At 39.4% G+C, this 23,947-nt stretch overlaps 1 protein-coding gene across 3 annotated transcripts in view; it reads left to right on the forward strand.

Moving 5' to 3' along the window:
* Positions 1-23,947, forward strand: part of LOC136877620 (fibronectin type-III domain-containing protein 3a) — a 384,749-nt gene that overhangs the window by 283,909 nt on the left and 76,893 nt on the right. For all 3 annotated transcript variants that reach the window (XM_067151798.2, XM_067151799.2, XM_067151801.2), the window contains 3 exons: positions 3,901-4,052; positions 13,102-13,289; positions 19,862-20,032. In XM_067151798.2, coding sequence (XP_067007899.1) covers positions 3,901-4,052; positions 13,102-13,289; positions 19,862-20,032 — 511 coding nt within the window. The remainder of the gene's footprint in view (positions 1-3,900; positions 4,053-13,101; positions 13,290-19,861; positions 20,033-23,947) is intronic.

Genomic DNA, 23,947 nt, shown 5'->3' on the forward strand with positions numbered 1-23,947 from the left:
ACCAAGCAAGTTGGCTACACAGTTTGGGTTTCATTGTTGTGAGCTTGCATGCAGGAGATGGTGGGGTTTGAATGCCACTGTTGGCAGTCCTGAAGATAGTTTTATGTAGTTTCCCATTTGCACACCAGGCAAGTGTCGGGGCTGTACTTTAATTAAGGCCACAGTTGCTTCCTTCCCAGTCCTAGCCATGTCCTGTCTCATCGTCACCATAAGATCTGTCTATGTCGGTGTGATGTTAAACTATTAGCAATTAAAGAAATGGAGTGCGGTGGTTGATTGAGAAGAATGGGCATTAGTGAAGGAAGTAGTGGTCAAACTGAGAAGGCTGTATGCTAAAGAATAATAATAATAATAATAATAATAATAATAATAATAATAATAATAATAATAATAATAATAATAATAATAATAATAATAATAATAATAATTTATTATTTATTTACAGAATTTACGCCCACATTGGAGTACTTAAATCAGACTACAACAAATTTGTCTTCCTTTTCTTCTCCCAAAAAGTCTTGAGTCTGGTTGACCTGGCTGCCCTCTCCGCATCCGTTATAACATATTGTTTCCTCTGTACAGTAGTCAGAGGAAGCCTGATGCATTTATTCTTCAAAATACTTTTTTCGCCTCTGTTTTCTATGGTTTGCATGGTAATATTCAACTCCTCCAAATCACTTTGAACTTCTTTAATAATAATAATAATAATAATAATAATAATAATAATAATAATAATAATAATAATAATAATAACACAAGACAAAATAAACGGAAATACGTCAATGCCCAACTGAAGTCATTTGAAGACAACTTAAAAAATTACAACACACACGATTTCTACAAGACCTTTGCAAACCAAATTAAAGGGTATTCCCCACAGAACCTTTGCTTTCGGAAGCAAGATGGTAAACTAGCCTTGACAAATAAGGAAAACTGCCAAGAATTAGCTACATATTTTTCACAGCTTTTAAATTGTCCAGAACCCAAAAAGAGATTCCCTAAAGTACAGCCAGAAATCATACCGGAAAATTCGTCACCACCAACTCAAGAAGAAATTTATTCACATATCAAGAAACTTAAAGACATCAAAGTATCAGGGGAAGACGGAATTGTAGCTGAACTTCTGAAAAATTTAGGCCCAAATTCACCCAGAGAAATTACACAAATAATCCAAAACATTTGGCAAACCGAAAAGCTCCCGGATGACTGGAAGATTGCTCTAATCCATCCACTACATAAAAAAGGCAGCAAGTTAGACGTAAACAATTACAGAGGAATCTCACTTGTATCAGTCACATACAAAATACTATCAGCCTGTCTCTTGCATAGAAAACAACAACAATTAGAACCCAAATTATCAGAATTTCAAGCAGGATTCAGACCAAACAGGTCATGCCCAGAACAAATTTTCAACCTCAAAACCATACTTAAACTACGAGCCCTCAGACAAAAGCCTACAGTATGCACATTTGTAGATTTCAAAAAGGCATATGATTCGATAGACAGACCCTCACTATTCCAAATTCTATAAGAGAGAGAACTAGATCCCAAAACCCTAGAACTCATAAAACAAACACTAACGGGCACAAAATCTAAAGTGAAATTTATGGGAGAAATTTCAGAACCCTTCGACATTCAAACAGGTGTGAGACAAGGTGATGGACTCTCTCCTATTCTGTTCAACGTCGTCCTAGACAAGGTTATGGAAGAATGGGAGAAGGAACTCAAGAAACGTGAATCTTGGAAACCAATCCGATTGAGCTTTCCCAAAAACAACCTCTACGTACCATACCTTGCATTTGCGGACGATCTGGCGATTTTAACAGAGGATGAGGAGACTGCCATTAAGCAGCTTGAGATACTTAAGGAATCTGCAGAAAAAGTGGGACTACAGATTTCATTTGAGAAAACTAAATTCTTCTGTTCAAAGACAGATATCACGAGCCTGAGAACAAAATACGGTAAAATCGACCAGGTCTCGTACTTTAAATACCTCGGAGAATTCATCGAACCGACAGGCCTTGAGAAGATCTCACAGCAAAACCGTCTCCAAAGGCATTAGGGTTAGTTCAAGACATCTACAACAAAAAATGCATGTCAAGACAGACAAAAATTCGGCATTACAACACAGTCATAAAACCAACTGTCCTTTACGCAAGTGAAACATTGTCACTTAACAGTAAACAAGAATTAGAAGAAATAAAAAAGCAAGCGAGGAAGATCATCAGGAAAATCCTAGGAGCAAGATATACCCAAGATGGTTACAGGCTACAATCAATCAAAACAACAGAAAAAGTTTCAAACATAGAAATTGACATTAAGAAAAGACGAATGAAATTATTTGGACACCTCACAAGATTACCAGAAAATCGACTGTCAAAAAAGAATATTAAATTATGTTAGCTCACTTAAGAATTCAACACCTTGGCTGGACGAACTTCGAAAGGACCTCAAAAATGCAAACATATGTGCAACAGACATTTTAGAAAGAGACACCTTCAGACACAAAGTCAACAAGTGGGAAGTTACATCAGAGCAACCAAAGCAAAAACAGTGCAGAGCGAAATGGTCGGAAGAACGTAAACAAGCCTTCTCAGAGAGAATGAAAGCCTATTGGAAGAACAAGAAGAACCCAAAGAAAGCTTGATTGAGTTGTTTGCTTAACGTCTTCCATTATTGGGAGAATATGCTAATAATAATAATAATAATAATAATAATAATAATAATAAGAAGAAGAAGAAGAAGAAGAAGAAGAAGAAGAAGAAGAAGAAGAAGAAGAAGAAGAAGAAGAAGAAGAAGAAGAAGAAGAAGAAGAACTCTACATTTCCTGTCCTTCAGCTACCTTATATTTCTTTGTATAATTTGTAAATAAATCTGTATTTTGAAGTAGTATTAACCCTTTCTTGTCCATGACATGTAAAATGAATCAGTCACCACTGATCTTTAGGAATGTCAACTATATAGCAGGTATCCTGTCAAGTCTCACCCTTATAAGACTGCTTTAGTAATACGTTGACAGTACTTGGGTAGTGTCCGATCAAAGGGAATTGTGTTTCCCACTTCTCAGGTCAAACAGAATTCCTTGTAGTTACAATACTAGTCCAAACTCTGACTGAAGTATACAGGCTGAGGAAAAGTCTAGGCCTTATTCAATTTGCAAGATATGCAAGGTTCATTTGTGCTGCTAGCTGCTGTACGTCGCACCGACACAGATAGGTCTTATGGCAACGATTGGATAGGAAAGGCCTAGGAGTTGGAAGGAAGCGGCCGTGGCCTTGATTAAGGTACAGCCCCAGCATTTGCCTGGTGTGAAAATTGGAAACCACGGAAAACCATCTTCAGGGCTGCTAACAGTGGGATTCGAACCCACTCTCTCCCGGATGCAAGCTCATGGCCACACGCCTCTGACCGCACGGCCAACTCGCCCGGTCATTTGTGCTGCAACGACAGGAAAAGACTACTTTGTAATCTATCAGGATACTGACATAAGCTAATGGACATGCACACATTTTGACAGTTGTTGAATTCTGCCTATCAGTATTTTTCTGTTGTGATGGTGATCAGGTAAGGACATAACATGGCAACATGGTGTCTGTAATTATTCTCCATAATGACTGTATGTCTAGCTATTTGATAGTTGTGGTTATGCTGTGCATGTTGTGTGAAAAATAACTAGATTGTAAACAAGACTCATGAGTCCCATATTTTTTATTGTCAGGTGTTTGTATGTTAAGTAAAATACCATGCACTATGTTTCAGTTTCCTTAAATCCACAATAAATTTAACCAAATTAAAGCAGAAATTTATTTTGTTTTTATCATGGTCAAGAAAGGGTTTAATTTCTGTGAATGTATTTTTTAGTATTGTTATTTTTGAGACAGTAGTCTTGATCTGTTACAGAATTAGTAAATGGAATCCGGCGTAGTAAAGAGCAAGGAATGAGTAGTGTGGGGACATCGGAGGATGGAGAAGAGAGTAGCAGTATTCAGGATGAGGAAGAAGAGACAAACATGATGATTGTTGAGATGCTGTCCACTGCCAAATCTCCACAGGTAAACTGCGTACCCTTCAATCTCGTTTCACACAGATTTTTCAAGTTACTGCAAACTGCCTAAAATGTTCTCATGTAACTCATATGTATATGCCTTTTATTTATTTCTAGGTCATAAAATGAAAATAGTTTATTTATTAGTTGTTTCTATCCAACAGTTATATCAAGGTAAAGAGGTAGATGATAGTGTTCTGGAACAAGAAGAGGCTGTTGATGCTGATGACAAGGGAGACCCAATTTTGAGATCAGAATTCAACAGAGTTTTGAGAGACCTAAGTAGGAACAAGGCACCCGGAATTGATGACATACCCTCAGAATTACTGACTGCCTTAGAAGAAACCAGCATTGAGAGGTTGTTCAGTTTAGTGTGTAAGATGTATGATACAGGAGAAGTGCCATCTGATTTTCGGCAGAATGTTGTTATATCTATTCCCAAGAAAGCCGGTGCTGACAAGTGTGAAAACTACCGCATCATTAGTTAAGTGTCTCACGCCTGCAAAATTTTAACACTTATTATTTACAGAAGAATGGAAAGACAAGTTGAAACTGAGTTGGGAGAAGATCAATTTGGCTTCAAAAGAAATGTGGAAACACATGAAGCAATCCTGACTTACGTCTGATCTTAGAGGACCGAATTAAGAAAGATGAGCCCACGTACATGGTGTTCGTAGATCTAGAAAAGGCATTCGATAATGTTGATTGGACAAGCTGTTTGAGATTCTGAAGGTGATCAGGATCACATACCAAGAAAGGAGAATTATCTATAATCTATACAAAAATCAGTCTGCAGTAATAAGAATCGAGGGCTTAGAAAAAGAGGCAGCAATTCATAAAGGAGTGAGGCAAGGATGCTGTTTGTCCCCTCTCCTTTTCAGTGTTTACATAGAACAGGCAATAAAGGAAATCAAAGAGGAATTTGGAAAGAGTATCAAAGTTCAAGGAGAGGAAATCAAAACCCTTGAGATTTGCCGATGATATTGTTATTAGTTTATTTTTCGGGTTGAACCGTGTTGTTGTTATCTGTACATTACGTACAGTTTGCCGATGTTTCGAATACATTGCAGTACTCTTTGTCAAGGCTACGGAAATACCCCTACTTGATCCGAGGTAATCGGTCTCCCAGGCAGCCTGGGAGATACTCCTACTTGATCCAAGGTAATCGGTCTCCCAGGCAGCCTGGGAGATACCCCTACTGGATCCGAGGTAATCGGTCTCCCAGGCAGCATGGGAGACCGATTATCTCGGATCGAGTAGGGGTATTTCAGTCGCCTTGACAAAGAATGCAATGTATTCGAAATGTTGGCAAACTGTACATAATGTACAGAAAACAACATCATGGTTCAACCCGGAAAATAAAATAAATAATTCTACACATCATGGAAGCTTCACCTCTAAGATGATATTGTTATTTTATCTGATTTTGCAAAAGATCTGGAGAAATTGCTGAATGGTTGGACAGTCTTGGGGAAGGAATACAAAATGAAATTAAATAAGTCCAAAACAAAAGTAATGGAGTGCGGTCAAACAAGGTCAAGTGGTGCAGTAAATATTAGATTTGGAAATGAAGTCTTAAAAGGAAGTAGACGACTATTGTTACTTAGGTAGCAAAATAACTTAATGATGGCAGAAGTAAAGAGGACATAACTTTACGTCGCACTGGCACAAATAGGTTTTATGGCGACGATCCTTGAACATTGATATAGGAATTAGAAAGATGTTTTTGAAATCTTTCGTCTGCATTGTGGCATTGCATGAAAGTGAGACATGGACGATAACTAGCTCAGAAAGAAAGAGAATAGAAGCTTTTGAAATGTGGTGTTACAGAAGAATGCGAAGGTGAGATGGGTATATAGAATCATGAATGAAGAGATACTAAATCGAATTGGTGAGAGAAGATCGACTTGGCTAAATTTGACCAGAAGAAGAGATAGAATGATAGAGCACATCTTAAGACACCCAGGTCTTGTACAGTTGCTTTTTGAGGGAAGTGTAGGTGGTAAGAACGGTAGGGGTAGACCAAGGTACGAATATGTCAAGCAGATAAGAGCAGATATAGGATGTAGTAGTTATGTAGAAATGAAAAGGTTAGCACGGGATAGGGTGGCATGGACAGCTGTATCAAACCAGTCTATGGACTGATGACTCAAACAACAACATCATTAGTTGTTTCAACAGGTTTTTCTCTGAGTACTCCGGTTTTCCCTGTCATCTTTCATTCCAGCAATACTCTCCAATATCATTTCATCTGTCAATCATTAATCATTGCCCCAGAGGACTGCAACAGGCTTCGGCAGGCGGCACAGTTCCTATCCTCGCCGCTAGATGGAGGCTTCATTCATTACATTCCTGACTCAGTCGAAAGACTGGAAACAGGTTGTGGATTTTTATTTTCATTTTCATTAGTAGTTTCAAGATTATCTGCAACTTCTCTTCTTATTGCCACATGGTAATTAATCAGCTCTTTACGAACTTTGACTAATATTAATTTAGCAGATACCGAGCTCGATAGCTGCAGTCGCTGGGGCCAGTGTCCAGTATTCGGGAGATAGTAGGTTCGAACCCCACTGTCGGCAGCCCTGAAAATGGTTTTCCATGGTTTCCCATTTTCACACCAGGCAAATGCTGGGGCTGTACCTTACTTAAGGCCACGGCCGCTTCCTTCCCACTCCTAGCCCTTCCCTGTCCCATCGTCGCCATAAGACCTATCTGTGTCGGAGCGACGTAAAGCAACTGGCAAAAAAAAAAAAAAAAATTTAGCAGATAGAAAGCTCAAGCATATACTGTAGTCTCCAGTGAAGACAAAAATAGGATAATGCCACTGCAAACTTCTGCAGCATTACTAATACTGTCATCCTTACCAATACAAAAACATACACTAGCTCGTGAGAACTTCATGTGTGACGAATCTAGCTTTCTCTCAGATCTAAGATTCAGTTACAGCCAATTATCAATGATGTAGGAGGGTTATAGATAGCTATGGTAATACAGTGGAACCTCGATTATCCGTTGCTGGAAACTATGTTTTCCCGGATTATGCAAGCATCGTAATTAATGGAAGATAGGAAAACTTAAAGGGTCCACCTTTTCAATACAAAAATGTTATAGTTTTATTTATAACATATATTTGCACTTGGAACTAGTTTCGACGCTGTTTGGCGTCATCATCAGCCAAAATGTGGGAAATAGGCCAGCATGTAGGCATTTATATTACACAAGGCGTTACATTAAACAATACGCATCTTACAAGGAGATAAAAACAGGGACGAATATAGAAACAAATGAATCGTTGAGAAAGCAAAAGCTATACATATTAAAAATAGCCTTAACCACACATCTTGCAGTGCGAAAATATTCGTCTTGAATGATTCTTGACTACAAAACACACGCGCACACACTTTTCTGAAGAGCCAGCAGGCAGGAAAAAGTAAGAGTTCATCATTTTTTCTATGTTCCGACTAACTAATGAATTCTCCCTTGAGTTCCTGATAAACATACACAACAGGAAATTCTCCTTCACTCTCAACAGTAGCTATAAAGACCAACGGTAAAATTTCATTTTAAATATTGTGCAGAGACGTGAAAGCATAATCTTGAACATGATATGCATCTACAGAATGGTGGTGTTAATGAAGCTATGTAAATAGAGAGAGACTTTCAAAGGTGGTTAAATGAAGAAGTTATATCATGTTCAAGATCATGCTTTCACATCTCTGCACAGTATTTAAAATACAATTTACCGTTGGTCTTTTATAGCTATTGTTGAGAGTGAAGGAGAATTTCCTGTTGTGTATGTTTATCAGGAACTCAAGGGAGAATTCATTAGTTAGTCGGAACATAGAAAAAATGATGAACTCTTACTTTTTCCTGCCTGCTGGCTCTTCAGAAAAGTGTGTGCGCGTGTGTTTTGTAGTCAAGAATCATTCAAGACGAATATTTTCGCACTGCAAGATGTGTGGTTAAGGCTATTTTTAATATGTATAACTTTTGCTTTCTCAACGATTCATTTGTTTCTATATTCGTCCCTGTTTTTATCTCCTTGTAAGATGTGTATTGTTTAATGTAACGCCTTGTGTAATATAAATGCCTACATGCTGGCCTATTTCCCACATTTTGGCTGATGATGACGCCAAACAGCGTCGAAACTAGTTCCAAGTGCAAATATATGTTATAAATAAAACTATAACATTTTTGTATTGAAAAGGTGGACCCTTTAAGTTTTCCTATCTTCCATTCTTGGTTCAATACGGACAAAAATGAAATTCTTAGATTAAAAAAAAAACATCGTAATTAAATCATGTTGTAAAAATCCCACATAATCCGTTCCTCGAAGAAACGATTTGCCGGATCTACCGTCCAGAAATTTCTGTCCCATTAACGCTGATTCCTCGATCAAGCATTTTGCAATAAACTGTATCTCACGGCCAAAGGCCATAGCCGTGTCGAAACATCGGATCCCGTGAGATCTCAGAAGTTAAGCAGCATTGGGTGTGGCCAAGATTTGGATGGGTTGCCACCCGCTGTTGGTGTAAGGGAATGGAGGAGCGGAAAGGAACTGGCCTACCTATCGTATGTAAACTCCGGCTCAGGCACACTTCTGCAGAGGTTCGGACCTGCCTTCAGGCAGAATACACCCTTCTTTGTATCTCACGAATGGACGGCTATGACATTCTTATGTATCTTGGCGTTAACGCCCCGTCATTGCGATAATTAGAGCAAGTACTGGTACTGTACTGGAAAAGCGATCGGCGGTGAACTTGCCTAAAGGACCATCTTAGCATCGCATCCGGGTGGTATTGTTTAGATTATCTCGTAAATAATAAAGCAGAGAGTGGCCACAACAATTGTAAGGAGATGCAGCACATTTCGACTGCTCTACTTGAGAACGGAACGAATTTCATCAAATGTTCGCACTTACAGAACGTCCAGGGTTAGATGTTTGTATTTTTACGTTTTTCGATTGTATTGCCGAACAGTTTTTCGGCACTTTCCTCAGGGCACTGTATAGTAACTGGGCTTTCAGGCAGGAATTGAAACTGCTCCTTCTTAAGAGAAATCTAGTATTTTAATAGTATCGTACACGATTATGTTATCGAGACGAAAACAGATGTTGCACCTTACATACAAAAAGCCATGGGAGGTCTTAGGATTGCCTATTACTGTTTTGGTCCTAATATAAGACTGGCAATTTTACGTGTTTGTGTTAAAATGTCAAAAACTGCAGTCGTTTTATTTGCACACGTTACATTTAGATGGTTTGTATCATTTCCAACTCGTACTGACATGTGCAGCGAGCGCACTTTCCAGCTGAGCTCAAGGTCGTGAATAACTGTAATTTCTGAAGTGTTGATGATACTGTATTTTATTTTCTCTCTTTCCAATTTGATTGGATTAGTGACGGGAAGAATTATCCCACCTGGTGGCGATGATCGTTAAGGCGCTGGAGTCTAAACGGTCTGACACCGAGGTTAGCCGGTTCGAGTCCTGTTGGTCGAAAAAAATTTCACCATCAGAATGTTGGCTGGCAGGGTAGGGGAGGTGGGGGTATACAATTTCTAATCACTAGATTGCGTGCCAAAAGCCTGGATTAAATTCCAAACCTCTCCGCAGTGCTCATATGGAGTGAGGGCATATGACGCTGTTGATTATGATTCGTCCATCAGATGGGGGGCGTTAAGCCTTGAGCAGACCCCTTGGTGCTATTCGACAGGAGTACGCTATGTGCCAGCACCAGGTTTCACCCTCTCCCTCTCCCTTCCTATATCACGTCATTCATTTCATCTCATTAACTCCTCTGATGAGGTTGACGTCAGGAAGGGCATTCGGTCATAAAACCCGCCATGGCAGATTTGTCTCACCTTATACCCGACCCTGTAGGGAAACGGGACAAGGGTTGGACAAACAAACATAGAGGAGGTTGGACAAACAGTGACGGGCAGAATTGAATCAAATACAGTAGAGACAATACGCAACACTTCCGGATTTAGCCTTGTTAAAATGGGTGACAATTCGCAAGTGGCGCTCCTAGCGACGTGACCTGGAAATTCATGCTAAATTCAAATAACAATGGAAATTCATATACGGAAATGGAAATATAAATTACGTCTAGAAAGAAAGTGTTATTAAGATATTAACTTCAAAGTTGGTCAAACAATTCTTATAAACGAATGAAGAATTATTTACCAGGTTATTAAAGACTGAAATTAGACTTATAATCAAGATGTGAAATGGACTGTTGTGAAGGGGCTTGATCTTTTATTTATGCATTACTTCTTTTAGCTTTAGCATTCCTGCCTGAACTTTTACGGCTAGATTTGTCTTTTTTCTCATTTAAAAAGCATTGTATCATCACATTAAAACACTCATCAAAAAAAATATCGGCACATTCATTACACACATGATTCAATGAATTAACATTTAAGTGCTGGACGACTTTCTTCTTAACTTGAAGCTTACTAACAGAAAGAAAATCTATAAATATAGCCTCACAAACATTCAAAATTTCCCTATAAGCAATACTTGCCATTATATTGCGGTAAAGCAAATTTGCATCATCATTTTGTTTCAACAAAATATGTACATTTCTTAAGTCACCCATATTCTCTTCAGTGCTTGACAACGCATTCCAAATGGGGTAACTTGGAACACAAGCAGCCACACACATATGCATATGTATTTTCCTGAATTAAATCAAACCCACAGATCGCACCTACAACAACACATCGGTATTGAAGGTTAACTGCTGCACTATACAATAAAATAAGCTTATTAATTTTAAGCCAGTTAAAATATGGCTTGCGCAGGTCAGAAGTTTAGGAAGTACTATAAAATTCTCGTGTCACTTGAAGAATATATATGCAAACACAATATTTACTTATATTTTCTTGTCACGAGGGAAACAGAAGGAAGACCGCGAATCCTTCTGCACTTCATAGTTATTGCAGCCAAACACAGCACATATCTTTCTACTCATGTTGAGAGGAGATATAAAAGAATAACATGCGCTACTGTTTACTTGTGTCAACTTACTGCAAATGCATAAATATCGCCAAAATCTTCACAAACAAATACACGTGCTCTATTGACAGAATCATTAACTCCAGATCACTCCGCTAGACAGAGCTCTAATTCCTCTCCCTCGATATTTCGTAGAGTGTATTTGATTGAATATAGTGCATTTGAGAACTTTTGAGAATCGATACTTACATTCAAAACCATGTCTTGACATAACCTTTAAAAATCGATGTAAGCCTAATTTTTGTGGTACAAGATATTCAGCAGAAACTGACTACGAACAGTGTACCGGAGACCGAATTACAATGGAAGACTAAGAAAAGAACGGATTTGGCCATCACGTTGAGCGCTTTAGTTTCTAATGTGCTTTATTAGATGACAGAATTAAAAACTATTTGTAGTCGTTTTGCTGGCCGTTTCACAGCAAACTGACAAAGTTTCACCTTTGTAAAACTGAACGTGAAGTATTGAGATTTTGAACTTGCGTACCGGTACCGGTAATTAATGTTTGATGCCGGTTTCATGGTCTAACTTGCCTCCCTCTCATCCGGAGAGCTTGGGTCGATTCCCGGCTAGGACAGGCATTTTTACTTGGATATAAAGGCTGGTCCCAGGTGAACTCAGCCTACGTGATTACCTTTAATTGAGGAAGCTATCTAATGGTAGGATGGCGACCCCAGGCTAGAGAGCCAGGAATAACGGCCGAGAGAATTTGTCACACTGACCATGCGTCACCTCGTAATCTGCAGGCCTTCGGGCTGAGCAGCAGTCGCTTGGCAGTCAAAGGCCCACTGGGGCTGTAGTTTGGTTTGATTTAGGATTATTTGTCAGATTAAAATTACTGGTATATATATTTCATTTTTGTCATGTTAAGCCAAATTGTTGACGGTTTTCATCATTCCCAGACGGTTTTCTTCATTCCCAGATTTTCCATTTTCCCTTGTTTTTTATGTTTTATTTTCATGGTCCCTCCAAAAACGAAGAATCGAGGTTTCACTGTATATTTATATACTGATTAACAAGTGACTATGTGGTATTTTGGTTAAGTTGTTGTCATATAAGTCTTTTTCTAAAATCAGGTTAGAAATTTTGAAAGAGACATTTGTTGTTGTTGTTGTTATTGTTGTTGTTGTTATTATTATTATTATTATTATTATTATTATTATTATTATTATTATTATTATTATTATTATTATTATTATTAAGTAATAAATAAAGGTAAATACACAGTTATTTTATCTTCCTTGGCTCAGGCAGCAGCGCGCCGGCCTCTCACTGCTGGGTTCCTTAGTTCATATGCAGTCACTCCATGTGTGATTTGTGCTGGACAAAATATTTGCAGGGCAGGTTTCTCTCCGGTTACTTCAGTTTTCCCTGTCGTCTTTCATTCCAGCAACACTCTCCAGTATCATTAATCATTGCCCCATAGGAGTGTGACAGGCTTCGGCAGCTGGCAGAAATCAGTTATTGAAGAACAACTTTTCAGAAACACCTAAATTAAGGCCACGGCTGCTTCCTTCCCACCCCCAGCCCTTTTGCATCCCATCGTCACCATAAGACCTATCTGTGTCTGTGCGATGTAAAGCAACAAATAAAATGACTTTGTTATGAATTTTCACTTGTCCCAGGTATCAGCTACTAAGGAATTAAGCTTGGACATAATTTTTTGATTAATAATGCATAACTATTTACGGTTGTTTTATAATTATTACCATACTGCCATTGATATCACTGTCTTTGTGTTGTTTTTGACCAAATAGGTTCTTTGAAAATACCGATTCTACATGAATATTTTTCCCCTGGACTGGGTGATATTAAGAGGGTATGACGTATGTACTCTTCTTTGTTTGCCCCCTTAAATGTATTAGAATGTATAATGAAAACACTGCATGATGTATACTGTTTTCTTTTTGTTACTCATCATCATCATCATCAATGTCCCACTCCAGTCACCTGAGTGTGGTTTTTTTTTGTTACTGTAATTATTTAAATTCTGGTCATTCGTTTTGGGCTTTCACATTGAAATATCTTTTTTATAGGTTACTGAACTCAAGCCACGGAGTGCCTTACTTATGTGGTCGCAGCCTGATATTGAAGCCACTTTGGAGGGAAAGAGTTCTGATTTTGACATTTCAGAATCAGAATTTCGATATGAAGTCCTTCTTGGTGATAAAGGCAAAGAAGGCAAATATAAGTCAATCTATAATGGCCCTCATTTATCTTGTAGGTAAGTGCTTGGTATTCTTATTATTGTTCAATCTACCTCCAGTTTATACTTATTAAGATGTACATCAGACACCTTTCATGCTAGTTTTCAAGGATCTCATAGATAATGCTGGTAATTTGTAAGGGAAACATGTGGAAAGAAAGATGCTACAGTATGAATGAATCATGTAGAAAGAGAACAAACATATGTACAACAATACATTAAAACATGAAGCTCGGAAGGAGGCTAAGAACATGTGCCATTTACAGGTTAGTGTGGGCAAAGGGAGCAACACAAAGGAGTGACTAGGACAAAGTGGAAAAAAAAAAAAAAACACAAGAAGAAAAGGGTAAACATATTTTCGCACACACTGTTGTCTTTGGAGAATAGCCCTCTGTGGGCTGAGGGCAAGACATAGCCTATGGAGTAGCCCATTTGCATTTTGTATTCATACACAAAATTTGCTTCCTTCCCGAGAACCGTCTTATCAAATAATGTAGCCGCTCGACTCATTGATAAAAGTGGGGCAAAGAAATGGGCTTGTTGGTGGGAGAGGGGGCTAACATTGATTGATAAGTGTTTATAAAGCCTGTGTTGAGTTTCTCGTTGTCCTTTTGTGTTTTCATGTTCCTTCTTGGGCCATTGTGTTCATTCCTCTCCTCTTCATATCTTTGATGTGAATAAATTAATTCCATCCCCTGGTCTAAGGAGTTTGGACAGCCGAAATAGGGGATTGCCTGTAGGGGTGAAGTACAGTGGGGACTTTGAGGGCCCTGGGACCGCAACGGTAGCTGTGAAGGCCCTTCAGGAACTCTGAAAAGTGGTGGCAAAAGGGACTCTGGTTAAGACGCAGCAGGTCGTTATTGCTACTTAGGTACCAAAATGGGTAAAAAATAAATAAAAAATGCAATGTAAATTTTAATCTTATACCAGTTGTAATTCCACATACTGTATATTTGACTACGTTTGTAAGTAAAGGAGATATTATAAGTAGAATTTTGTAAACAATATAAATTTATTAAGGATGAGCTGTGTGTTTAATAGAAAAAAATGTTAGCGTAAATTGTATACGATTGTATTCTAGAAAACTTTTCTTCTTCTCTTGTTAATTTAAAATGTAGTGCTTGTCAATAATGTATTTTAGTGTACCATTTGCCACCGAGGTAGACACCTCATTTGCAAATAAAGAGATTGTGATTTAATTTGAATTTGATGTACTGTATAAACAAGAAAGTAGAGAATTTTGTGCCGATTTACTGTATTTACTCGTGTGTTAGATCTATTTACATAATAGGCCACCCTGGCTTCTCAGGACAAGAAAACTAAAACCCATATATAGAAACCCCCAACATAATTTGGCTAAGAAGAACAAGTGCTACGATATCAACACAATGTTGATGAATCAACAAGGACAGTACCATGTCGTCACCAGTGTTTTGTGTGCTGTTAAGTGAGGTGTTCCTTGAATAACACGAAAAAACAAGAAGTGTAGTTTTGTGTCTTTTGCAGAAAAAAAGGTGTCAAGCCAGCAGCCAAAGACTTTGATATTCAGGCCAACATATTGGGACAACCAAAGAGATAAACTGAAAGAGGTAAATAAAAGTGCAAGTTTTTTCATGGTACCAAAAGAGTAAATATCCCAAGTGCTGGAGTATGTAACTAAGTTGGGAAATGATGGTTTTTGCATAACTCATGATACAATTGAACTAAGAGCATTGGAAGCTGCAAAAATATTGAAAGCCAGAAAAAAATAGTCTCAATTTTCTTTCCCGATAATAAGAGGAAGAATGTATGTCAAAGAAATTAAAACAAGCACCGTCTCAAATGTGAAACAATCTAGAAGCTGCAAACCAATCGTGACTACAGATAGTGTATTGATGATCAATCTATCGATCAGCAACTGGTATCAGCTGTCTTGCTAATGTACAATGTAACGAAACACAGATGGTGTATGGCATATTGTGACTTAAAATTGGAAATAAAGTACAGCAGTAATTATTGATAAAATTAAACATTACTAACTCGCTGTGTATTGTAGCATTTCTATCCATTGTAAAAGAAATGTTTATCAAACAGTTGATTATTGCAGGCATTCTGACAAATAAATCAAGTTGCAATTAGAGCTTTTCATGCACTGTTGTTTAAAAACTTGAATTTAAACATGACTTCTCTGTCCTCTGGGCCATCATTCTTGGCTTTCTAGACCGGGGCTGCCACCTCACCATGAGATAGCTCCTCAATTGTATTTATGACGCTGAGTGGACCTTGAACCAACCCTCAGCTCCAAGTAAAAAATCCATGAACTGGCCGGGAATCGAACCCGGGTAGGTAAGAGACAGGCATGCCACCCCTACACTGCAGGGCCAGCGAAAGCTATCAACCAAAGGATACATTCATGGCCTGGAACACAGAGCAACTGTGATGAGAGGCCGGGTGGCCCCCCGCGCAGTTGGCGCAAACCGGCGCCTCTTTACATGCTGCGCAGGCCGTGTTGTGGTGATCACCCCCACAACAGTTGCACCTCACTAAGAGCCCACACCTCTCCTGACGGTGGCCCCACCTCAGACAGCGGAAACACTGCAAGAGCTGCTGAGGGGGACGTTTCGGTCTCAAATGATTGCCGCTACCTGCTGAAGTCCTCTCCTGGTTGGCTCCTCGGTCGACTGCAGTCCTGGGTTGCGGCTGAGCGGCCTGTTCCTGGTGGGCCTGCGTCGTCTTCTTTCTCCTGGTACGGGGGAGGCGTCTTCTTCCCAGGGGCCTCTTCTCGGCAGGGGAAGAGGCCTCGTCCTGGTGGCTCTCCTCCCGGCCTGGTGACTCCGGGGTAGCAGGTGGCCCTGCTGCATCGCTGTCTTCTCCCTCCTCCTGACTGGCAGCGGTGATGTCGGTTGGTGCTGACACCCGACTGCGTTCCCTGTCATGTGGGGTGCACGTCGATGTCTGCAGCTCGACAGACACGTTGGCAGGCTGGGCCTGGATAGCAGCCTCCGAATGCCAGGGGGCGTCCTCCTCAACTGCTGTGCTGCCGTCCGCCGTAGGCCTGGGTCTGCGTGCACTTCGCCCTGGCAGGTGGTCAACGTTCCTGGTTGGTGGCCTTGATGGTCTGCATGTACTTCGTGAAGTACAGCAATCCAACTGGGGTCGCGCCGCCATCGGCCGCGGTCCTCGCTCCATCTGGGTGGCTGCCTCCTGGCTCCCTGTGTCGTCCAGCTGCTCCCTGATACCTGGTAGGCGGACAACGTGGAAGTGTTGAGACACCAGTCTCTCGTAGGCGCGGAAATGACTTGGGTCCTTAGGGCGGATGATAACCGTCCAGCCAGGGATCAGCTCATGGATGACCTGGGTGATCGGCTCCTCTTCGAAGTGCTCCGCAGTCGCTGTGAGGAAGTCAATTATGATGAACGTCTCCTGGAAGTTGTGCTTCCCCCACCGGTTGTACACCATCAGCGACGGGAGTCTAAGGTCGGGGCACGGCTCTGAGCACAGCCTCACTCGGAGATCCTCCATCGCTGCCCCGAAGTCGTAATCGGCCAGTCTCATTAGAATGGATAGTTGCTCCATCCTTGCGTACTTAAAAGTACACAGTAGACAATGCTCTTTCGGAAGTGTACCAACAAGTACAGCTGCCTGACTAGAACTGGGAAAGCACAGATCGCCTGGTGAGGAGAGATGAGTCTGCGGGAAGCACATACGTCCTCTCGCTGTGACTGCCAAGCTCGTCCTTAGGCTACTCTGGGCTGGAAGGTCCATCTTTTGTACCTCTTGCAGGCGGTGCAACTGCTCCACCAGGCTTCGCTCACATCACGTTGACAGTGCCTCGACACATGTAGCGCTCTCCTCTGTCGAGTTCATGGCTGGCGTGCTAGGTTCAACTCACACCACAACATTGGAGCCCCCTTACATTTTGTGGCTGTAAAAATAGAAAAAGATGGAATCTAATAAGCAAGTGATTAACCAACCCTTGTCTCATTGCTCTACGGGGTCGGATATGAGGGGAGATGAATCTGTCCTGGTGGGTTTTTATGACCGGATACCCTTCCTATCATCAACCTCATCAGAGGAGTTAATGAGATGAAATGAATGACGTGATATATGATAGTAGGAAGGGAGAGGGTGATACCCGGTGCTGGCACATAGCCTACTCCTCTCGAATAGCACCAATGGGTCCGATCAAGGCTTCACGCCTCCGTCCGACAGAAGAATCACCATCAGCAGCGTCATATGCCCTCACTCCATACAAACACTGCGGAGAGGTTTGGAATTTAATCCAGGCTTTTGGCACTCAATCTAGTGATTATAAATTGTATTCCACCACCTCCCTTCCCTTGCCGGCCAACATTCTGATGGTGAAATTTTTTTCGACCAACGGGACTCAAACCGGTTAACCTTGGTGTCAGACCGTTTAGACTACGACACCTTAACGATCATAGCCACATGGTGGGCTGGAATCTAATAAGCAAGTAAATGCAGTATATTCTTTTTATAAGACAAAAATCAGGGTAGATTGAGCCAAGTTGCTGTTGCAAACACGCTTGCTGTCTGCATATGAGAAGGCTGATAAATTTTGTTATTTGGGCTTTATGGGCATGAAAGATGATGGCGTAATGGAGGAAATACAACAAATAATTTAAATTCTGTATGTTAGCCTCTGTCCTATGAAAAGATTGTGCTACAAGTAGGTGCACCAAACTGAGTTTGCTGAAGACTGTAGGGTTTTCAGTTTCCTTTATGGCACAGAACTATGTCAATTAAGGCAGAAGACCTAACAAAAATTAATTCCTTCAAAGTGTGGATGTTGAAAATATCTTGGGTGGAAAAGCATGTTGCACATCAACAGGATGACAGCATGGTAAAGTGGTGGTGGTGATTATTGTCTCAAGAGGAAGTACAAGTGGGAAGACTTCAAAGAATGAAAGTATCAGCAAAAGAAAGGGAATGGCCATGAAGGAGGTTAAAATGAAAAACACCCCAGGCCTTCAAATCTAATACTGTTGGTGTCTGAAGAGAACAAGAGTTGACCAAGGGAGGTCAGATAGGAGAGACTCTGCTAAGGGACTCGAGGTCACCAACCCATGCTCTTGAGATGAAAGTCCCTAGATTCCCTGTTAGTCACCTTTTACAATGGGCAAGGAATACTGTGGATGTATTATACCTTCCCCACCCACAGGGAGTTTATCCAGACATAAAGCTAGTTCAATCAAGATGGAGACAATGGACAGAACACTGGGTAAGCATCAATAACAGCTGAACATGTCGTGGTGGGTCACCAGCTGTAAACACTGAAGGAATTATTATTACTTTCATCTTGGTTACACCTTATATTCAATCTCTGTTTTCTTGTGGAACAAAAAAATCTGATGTTATTCCTTTCTTTCTTTCTGTATTCTTTATTCACAAATGTATATTGATTATTATTAACACAAATATTTGTCACCAGGCGAGTTGGCCGTGCGGTCAGAAGCACGCGGCTGTAAACTTGAATCCGGGACATAGTGGGTTCAAATCCCACTGTCAGCAGCCCTGAAGATGGTTTTCTGTGGTTTCCCATTTTCACACCAGGCAAATGCAGGGGCTGTACCTTAATTAAGGCCACTGCCGCTTCCTTCCAACTCCTAGGCCTTTCCTATCCCATCATCGCCATAAGACCTATCTGTGTCGGCGCGACATAAAGCCACTAGTAAAAAAAAAAACCTTTGTCAGTTACTAGGTCTTGTAATTGGTTATGAGAAATATTTCTATTTTCTTAATGATTATGAAATCTTTCTACTTTTTAAATACTTGTTTCTGATGATCAATTTTTTATACTTTGTGCTAAAATAGAGTATATAATTGAGATTCTTGCTTTTCACACAAATCCCCGAGAAAACCTCTGTAGGCATATTTTGTTGGTCTCTTGTAATGCAGTTTGATGGTGCATTTCTGTGACAATTTTCTAAGTTAGTTTGGCATTGTGGTTGCTGGGACAGTATGTCGACGAGGAATGTTTCAAATGGCATATTGTATATATTTTCAATCTAGTGGCAGTAGGTGTATGGGATTGCATCTTGATGAGAAACATTACAATTTATTTTGATCGAGGAGGGTACTAGTCTAGCCGCCTGACTACAAACGCAAGTGTCTTAGGTCCAAAACTTGGTCACTTCAGGTATGATTATCAGTAGGACCAGGACACCCAGCCACAGAGTCGGAAAGGCTGGGTGCTTCACTAATCACATGCAATCATGAGAATATATTGATGTAAATACATTGCCAGCTCATACACAAATTTTTGTATTAATTTGAATGTTTTTGTCATGACTCCTATCATAAGCAGACTTCTCAGGTAAATTTTGATTTCACATCTATCTTTAGAGTATGTGCTCAGTAGTAATGCATTTTGAGAAATGACAGCATATATACATATTTTAATGCTTGTGATAAAGTATTGAAATGATCAAATCTCCCATAAGAATTGCAAAAAGTCAACAAGAATAGTAAATTTATCAAACCTTCTAACTTTCAGTGGACTGGTGACTGGAAACCACTTCATCAGATCTTATTTTTTAAAAGAGCTAGCTGATTTTGTAAGCTCATGAATGTATTGGTTTTTGTTGTAGGGTTCAAGATCTACGTCCGGGCACGGAGTACTCGGTGTGTCTGCAGGTCCATTTGGATGAACTGCAAGGTTCTGCCTCTGAGCCTACAGTCTTCGTCACTCCACCCTGTGAGCCTGACCAACCTCTACCTCCAAAGCTCTTTAGCCGCAGTCGAACCAATTTACAACTCAGGTAAGTGTTAGTATTAGGGTCCGAATTTCCTTTCTATTAAATAATATATAACAATTACCAAATAAACATGCAATAGTTAGCACTGTAATACACTACCATAGCCATCCTGTTGTAAGAAATGAACAATGGTGGTTGTCAGCTAACACTGTCTTAAACTGGGAGCATATTTGAACAAGTGTCACTGGTTGTAAAATGCCCTTCATATATGTCCATTGTGAAGACTTTTCCTTACAAAATACGGCTATTTGACTGACTTCTGACACCCTTTATTTTTATACAACGTAAGTGCTATTTTCTGTCTATCCCCTCATTTCAGTCAGTCAGTCAGTCAGTCAGTCACCATTGACCTGCATTTAAGGCAGTCACCCATCTGGCAGATTCCCTATCTGTTGTAAACATAGTCTTTTCTTAAATACTTGCAAAGATTTGGAAATTCATTGAACATCTCCCTTGGTAAATTATTCCAATCCCTAACTCCTCTTCCTAGAAATGAATATTTGCCCCAATTTGTCCTCTTGAATTTCAACTTTATCTTCATAATGTGAACTTTCCTACTTTTAAAAACACCACTCAAACCTATTCGTCTACTAATGTCATTCCACTCCATCTCTCCACTGACATATCCCTGTGGGTGGGGGTGGTAGAATAACACACATGGTATCCCCTGCCTGTCGTAAGAGGCAACTAAAAGGGGCTCCAGGGGCTCTGAACTTCGGAGTGTGGGTTGGCGACCACGGCGCCCTTAGCTGAGTCCTGGCATTGTTTCCACTTACTTGTGCCAGGCTGCTCGCTTTCATCTATCCTATCTGACCTCTCTTGGTCAACTCTTTTTCTTTTCTGACCCCGACGCTATTAGGTTTGCGAGGGCTAGGGAGTCTTTTATTTTCACGCCCTTCGTGGCCCTTGTCTTCCTTTGGCCTATATCTTCATTTTTTGAAGTGTCAGATCCCTTCCATTTTTTCTCTTCTGATTAGTGTTATACAGAGGATGGTTGCCCAGTTGTACTTCCATTTAAAACAATAATCACCACTACCACTCCCCACTGACAGCTGGGAACATAACACTTATTGCAAGAAATCAGCTTCATTTTCCGTATCAAATTCTAATCACGGAGAGTTACAATAGTTGAAAATCTTCCACCTTTTTTATACTTTTTATTTGCTTTTTAGCAAATTATTATTTGTAAACAGTACATGTTTCGTTCTCACTTGGGAACATCTTCAGCTGTTGTTAAGCTTAGGTGAATCGCTAAGTTTCTGAACCCGTTATTTGCAAGTACATTGATCCTCTTAAAGACTACTTGAATACAAATTAAATTAAAATGATGTTAAAATAATGTGGGGGTTAATGGGTTAATGAAATGAGACTGGATGATTACATAGTTGGTCAGCTTAAAAACTATATCTATTCCACTTAAAAATTTTTAATGTAACAAAGTGAAACTTTTAACAACTATTCCAATGAAAAGATATAATTTTTAAGCTGACCAACTATGTAATCATCCAGTCTCATTTCATTAACCCATTAACCCCCACATTATTTTAACATCATTTTAATTTAATTTGTATTCAAGTATTCATTCATTTATTTAGCTTCCATAGACTGTACAATTACATATTTTGAAATATGCCAACAGTATAGGAGTTGTCAAGTGATTTCCTAATACTAACAATAATATATGCACAACAATAAACATTTTGAAAAAGAAGAAAAACAGAAACACCACATACCTTAATGTTAGGGCAGCACATCTTAATTTTTAAAAATAATATTAATAACCAATATTTACAAGACAAAATAAAAATATATTGGTGTGGTGTTAATAATGTGAACATAGTCAATGTGACATTAACATATTTTTAAGGCTATATACTAGATTACAAGTTAATAAGTAGTAGCATCATTACCAGCACTTCATCATGTATTCTTCTGTACTGTACTCAGCAGGAGATTTTTTAAAGCTGTGGTAAATGAACTGATGGGACTAATATCTTTAATCGTATTTGGAAGCTTATTATACAATCTGATTCCAACAGAGTCTACATGTCTCAAGGCAATGGTTTTACTCTTGTGCTCGATAAAAATATTATTTCTTGTTCGCGTCTGGTAATTGTGATTGTCAAAATTCTTTCTGAAGTGATCAATATTTTTTTTCACGTGTAGAATGCATTGCATGATGTATATGCTTGGTACTGGGAGTATCCTTAGTCTCTTAAATAATGGTCTGCAATGATCTAACCTGTTACGTCTCAATATAATTCTTTAACCCTCTTGGAGCCAGGAGCCGATCTGGTCGGCCGCTCACTAGCAGCTGGAAGAGGCCAGAGCTCCGCCTGCACTCTACTACCGTAAAGTGCCAGGCCGTTTTTAGTAGAATTACGTGCATTTTAACATTCGCGTATATCTACCGGTGTATGTCAAATACCGGCAAGAAATTTTCTACACGTCGACTACATAAAATAAACAACTGATTTAGAGTGATATAAATAATTAAAAAGTATTATTGTTGATATTATGGTTGTCGATAACGTTTACTTTTAGGAAGAGAAAAACATTTTTGCACTTTCTCTCTCAATATCTACTTTGAAAATATCATCTACGATACAAAAGAATATACGTCTAAATGCAGAATTTATTTCTAAATATAATTCTATAAAATAATTATTTTGAACGCGAAGAATAAAAATATAAAAAATTAAAATTCAAACGTATGTCCCTAATGAAAATAAGACAATTTTACTCACCGATAAAATTCATGTATATATCGATGTATGGCAAACACTTAAGATAAATTTTATATATGTGGTGTAGATTGTATAAAAATAGTTCTGAGTTATTAAAAAGTAAAAAATAATAGTTGAGATTATAGTTTTTATTTTATCGGAAATCCCCTTTTTAGTTTTCTGTTTCAGTATCTATTTTTAAAAACATCTTACAATACAATACAATATGCGTAATTAAAACATCTATGGCACTAAAGCCCTGATGGGCCTTGGTCTACTAAGCGACCGCTGCTCAGTCCGAAGACCTGCAGTTTACGAGGTGACGCATGGTCAGTGAGACGAATTCTCTCGTTCATTATTCATGGTTTTCTAGACCAAGGTAGCTCTCTTAGCCTAAGATCTCTCCTCGATTGTCATCACTTAGGGTCACTTAGTTTGAGTGGACCTCGAACCAACACTCAGACCCAGGTAAAAATCGCTCACCTGTCCGGGAATCGAACCCATGACCTCCGAGTGAGAGGCAGGCACACTACACTTGACCCGTGGGGACCGACATTTAAGTAATGATAGAGAATTCATTTATGAACAGAATAATTGCTCTGAACGAGAAAAAGAAAAACAAAAAATCCAAACACAAATTTACTATGTCACTAGTAAAAAAGAAGGAAAATGACAAAATAAATTTACTCACCGAAAATTTTTGAGAAGAAGACCCGTCACCGCCATATAATGTTGTTCAACGTTTGAGACCACTGTTGAAGCACTTAAAGTTATTTACACTAACACTAATCACTTATCACTAACACTAATAGGAACAATAAAAAGCGTAACGCAACGTCATATAAAATATCTGTTTTTTGTTCAAGTAGAACTTCAAATATATTCTGTTTATTTAGGGCACTTATGAAGAGCTGCACATTTAGTATGCAGGTCTTTATCGCACTTGATGCACACAGTTCGCGACCTCTTTTTCTGTTGCGGAGAGCTACATACAACGCACCGTCTTTCTAATGTACCTGACAAAAGTTTTACGCCACACACGGGAATATTAGTGATAATCTTTTGTCTATTCTCAAACCATTCAGTACTCAGAGATTCAATTATACTGGAGTAGAACTGGAGCCTAGTCATTTTCTTTCCGTTACAGTTTTCTAAATACATCAAATAAGCATTTAAGACCATTCTCGAAATT

The sequence above is a fragment of the Anabrus simplex genome, chromosome 7 (genome assembly GCF_040414725.1).
Source record: "Anabrus simplex isolate iqAnaSimp1 chromosome 7, ASM4041472v1, whole genome shotgun sequence".
In the NCBI taxonomy this organism is placed as follows: domain Eukaryota; kingdom Metazoa; phylum Arthropoda; class Insecta; order Orthoptera; family Tettigoniidae; genus Anabrus; species Anabrus simplex.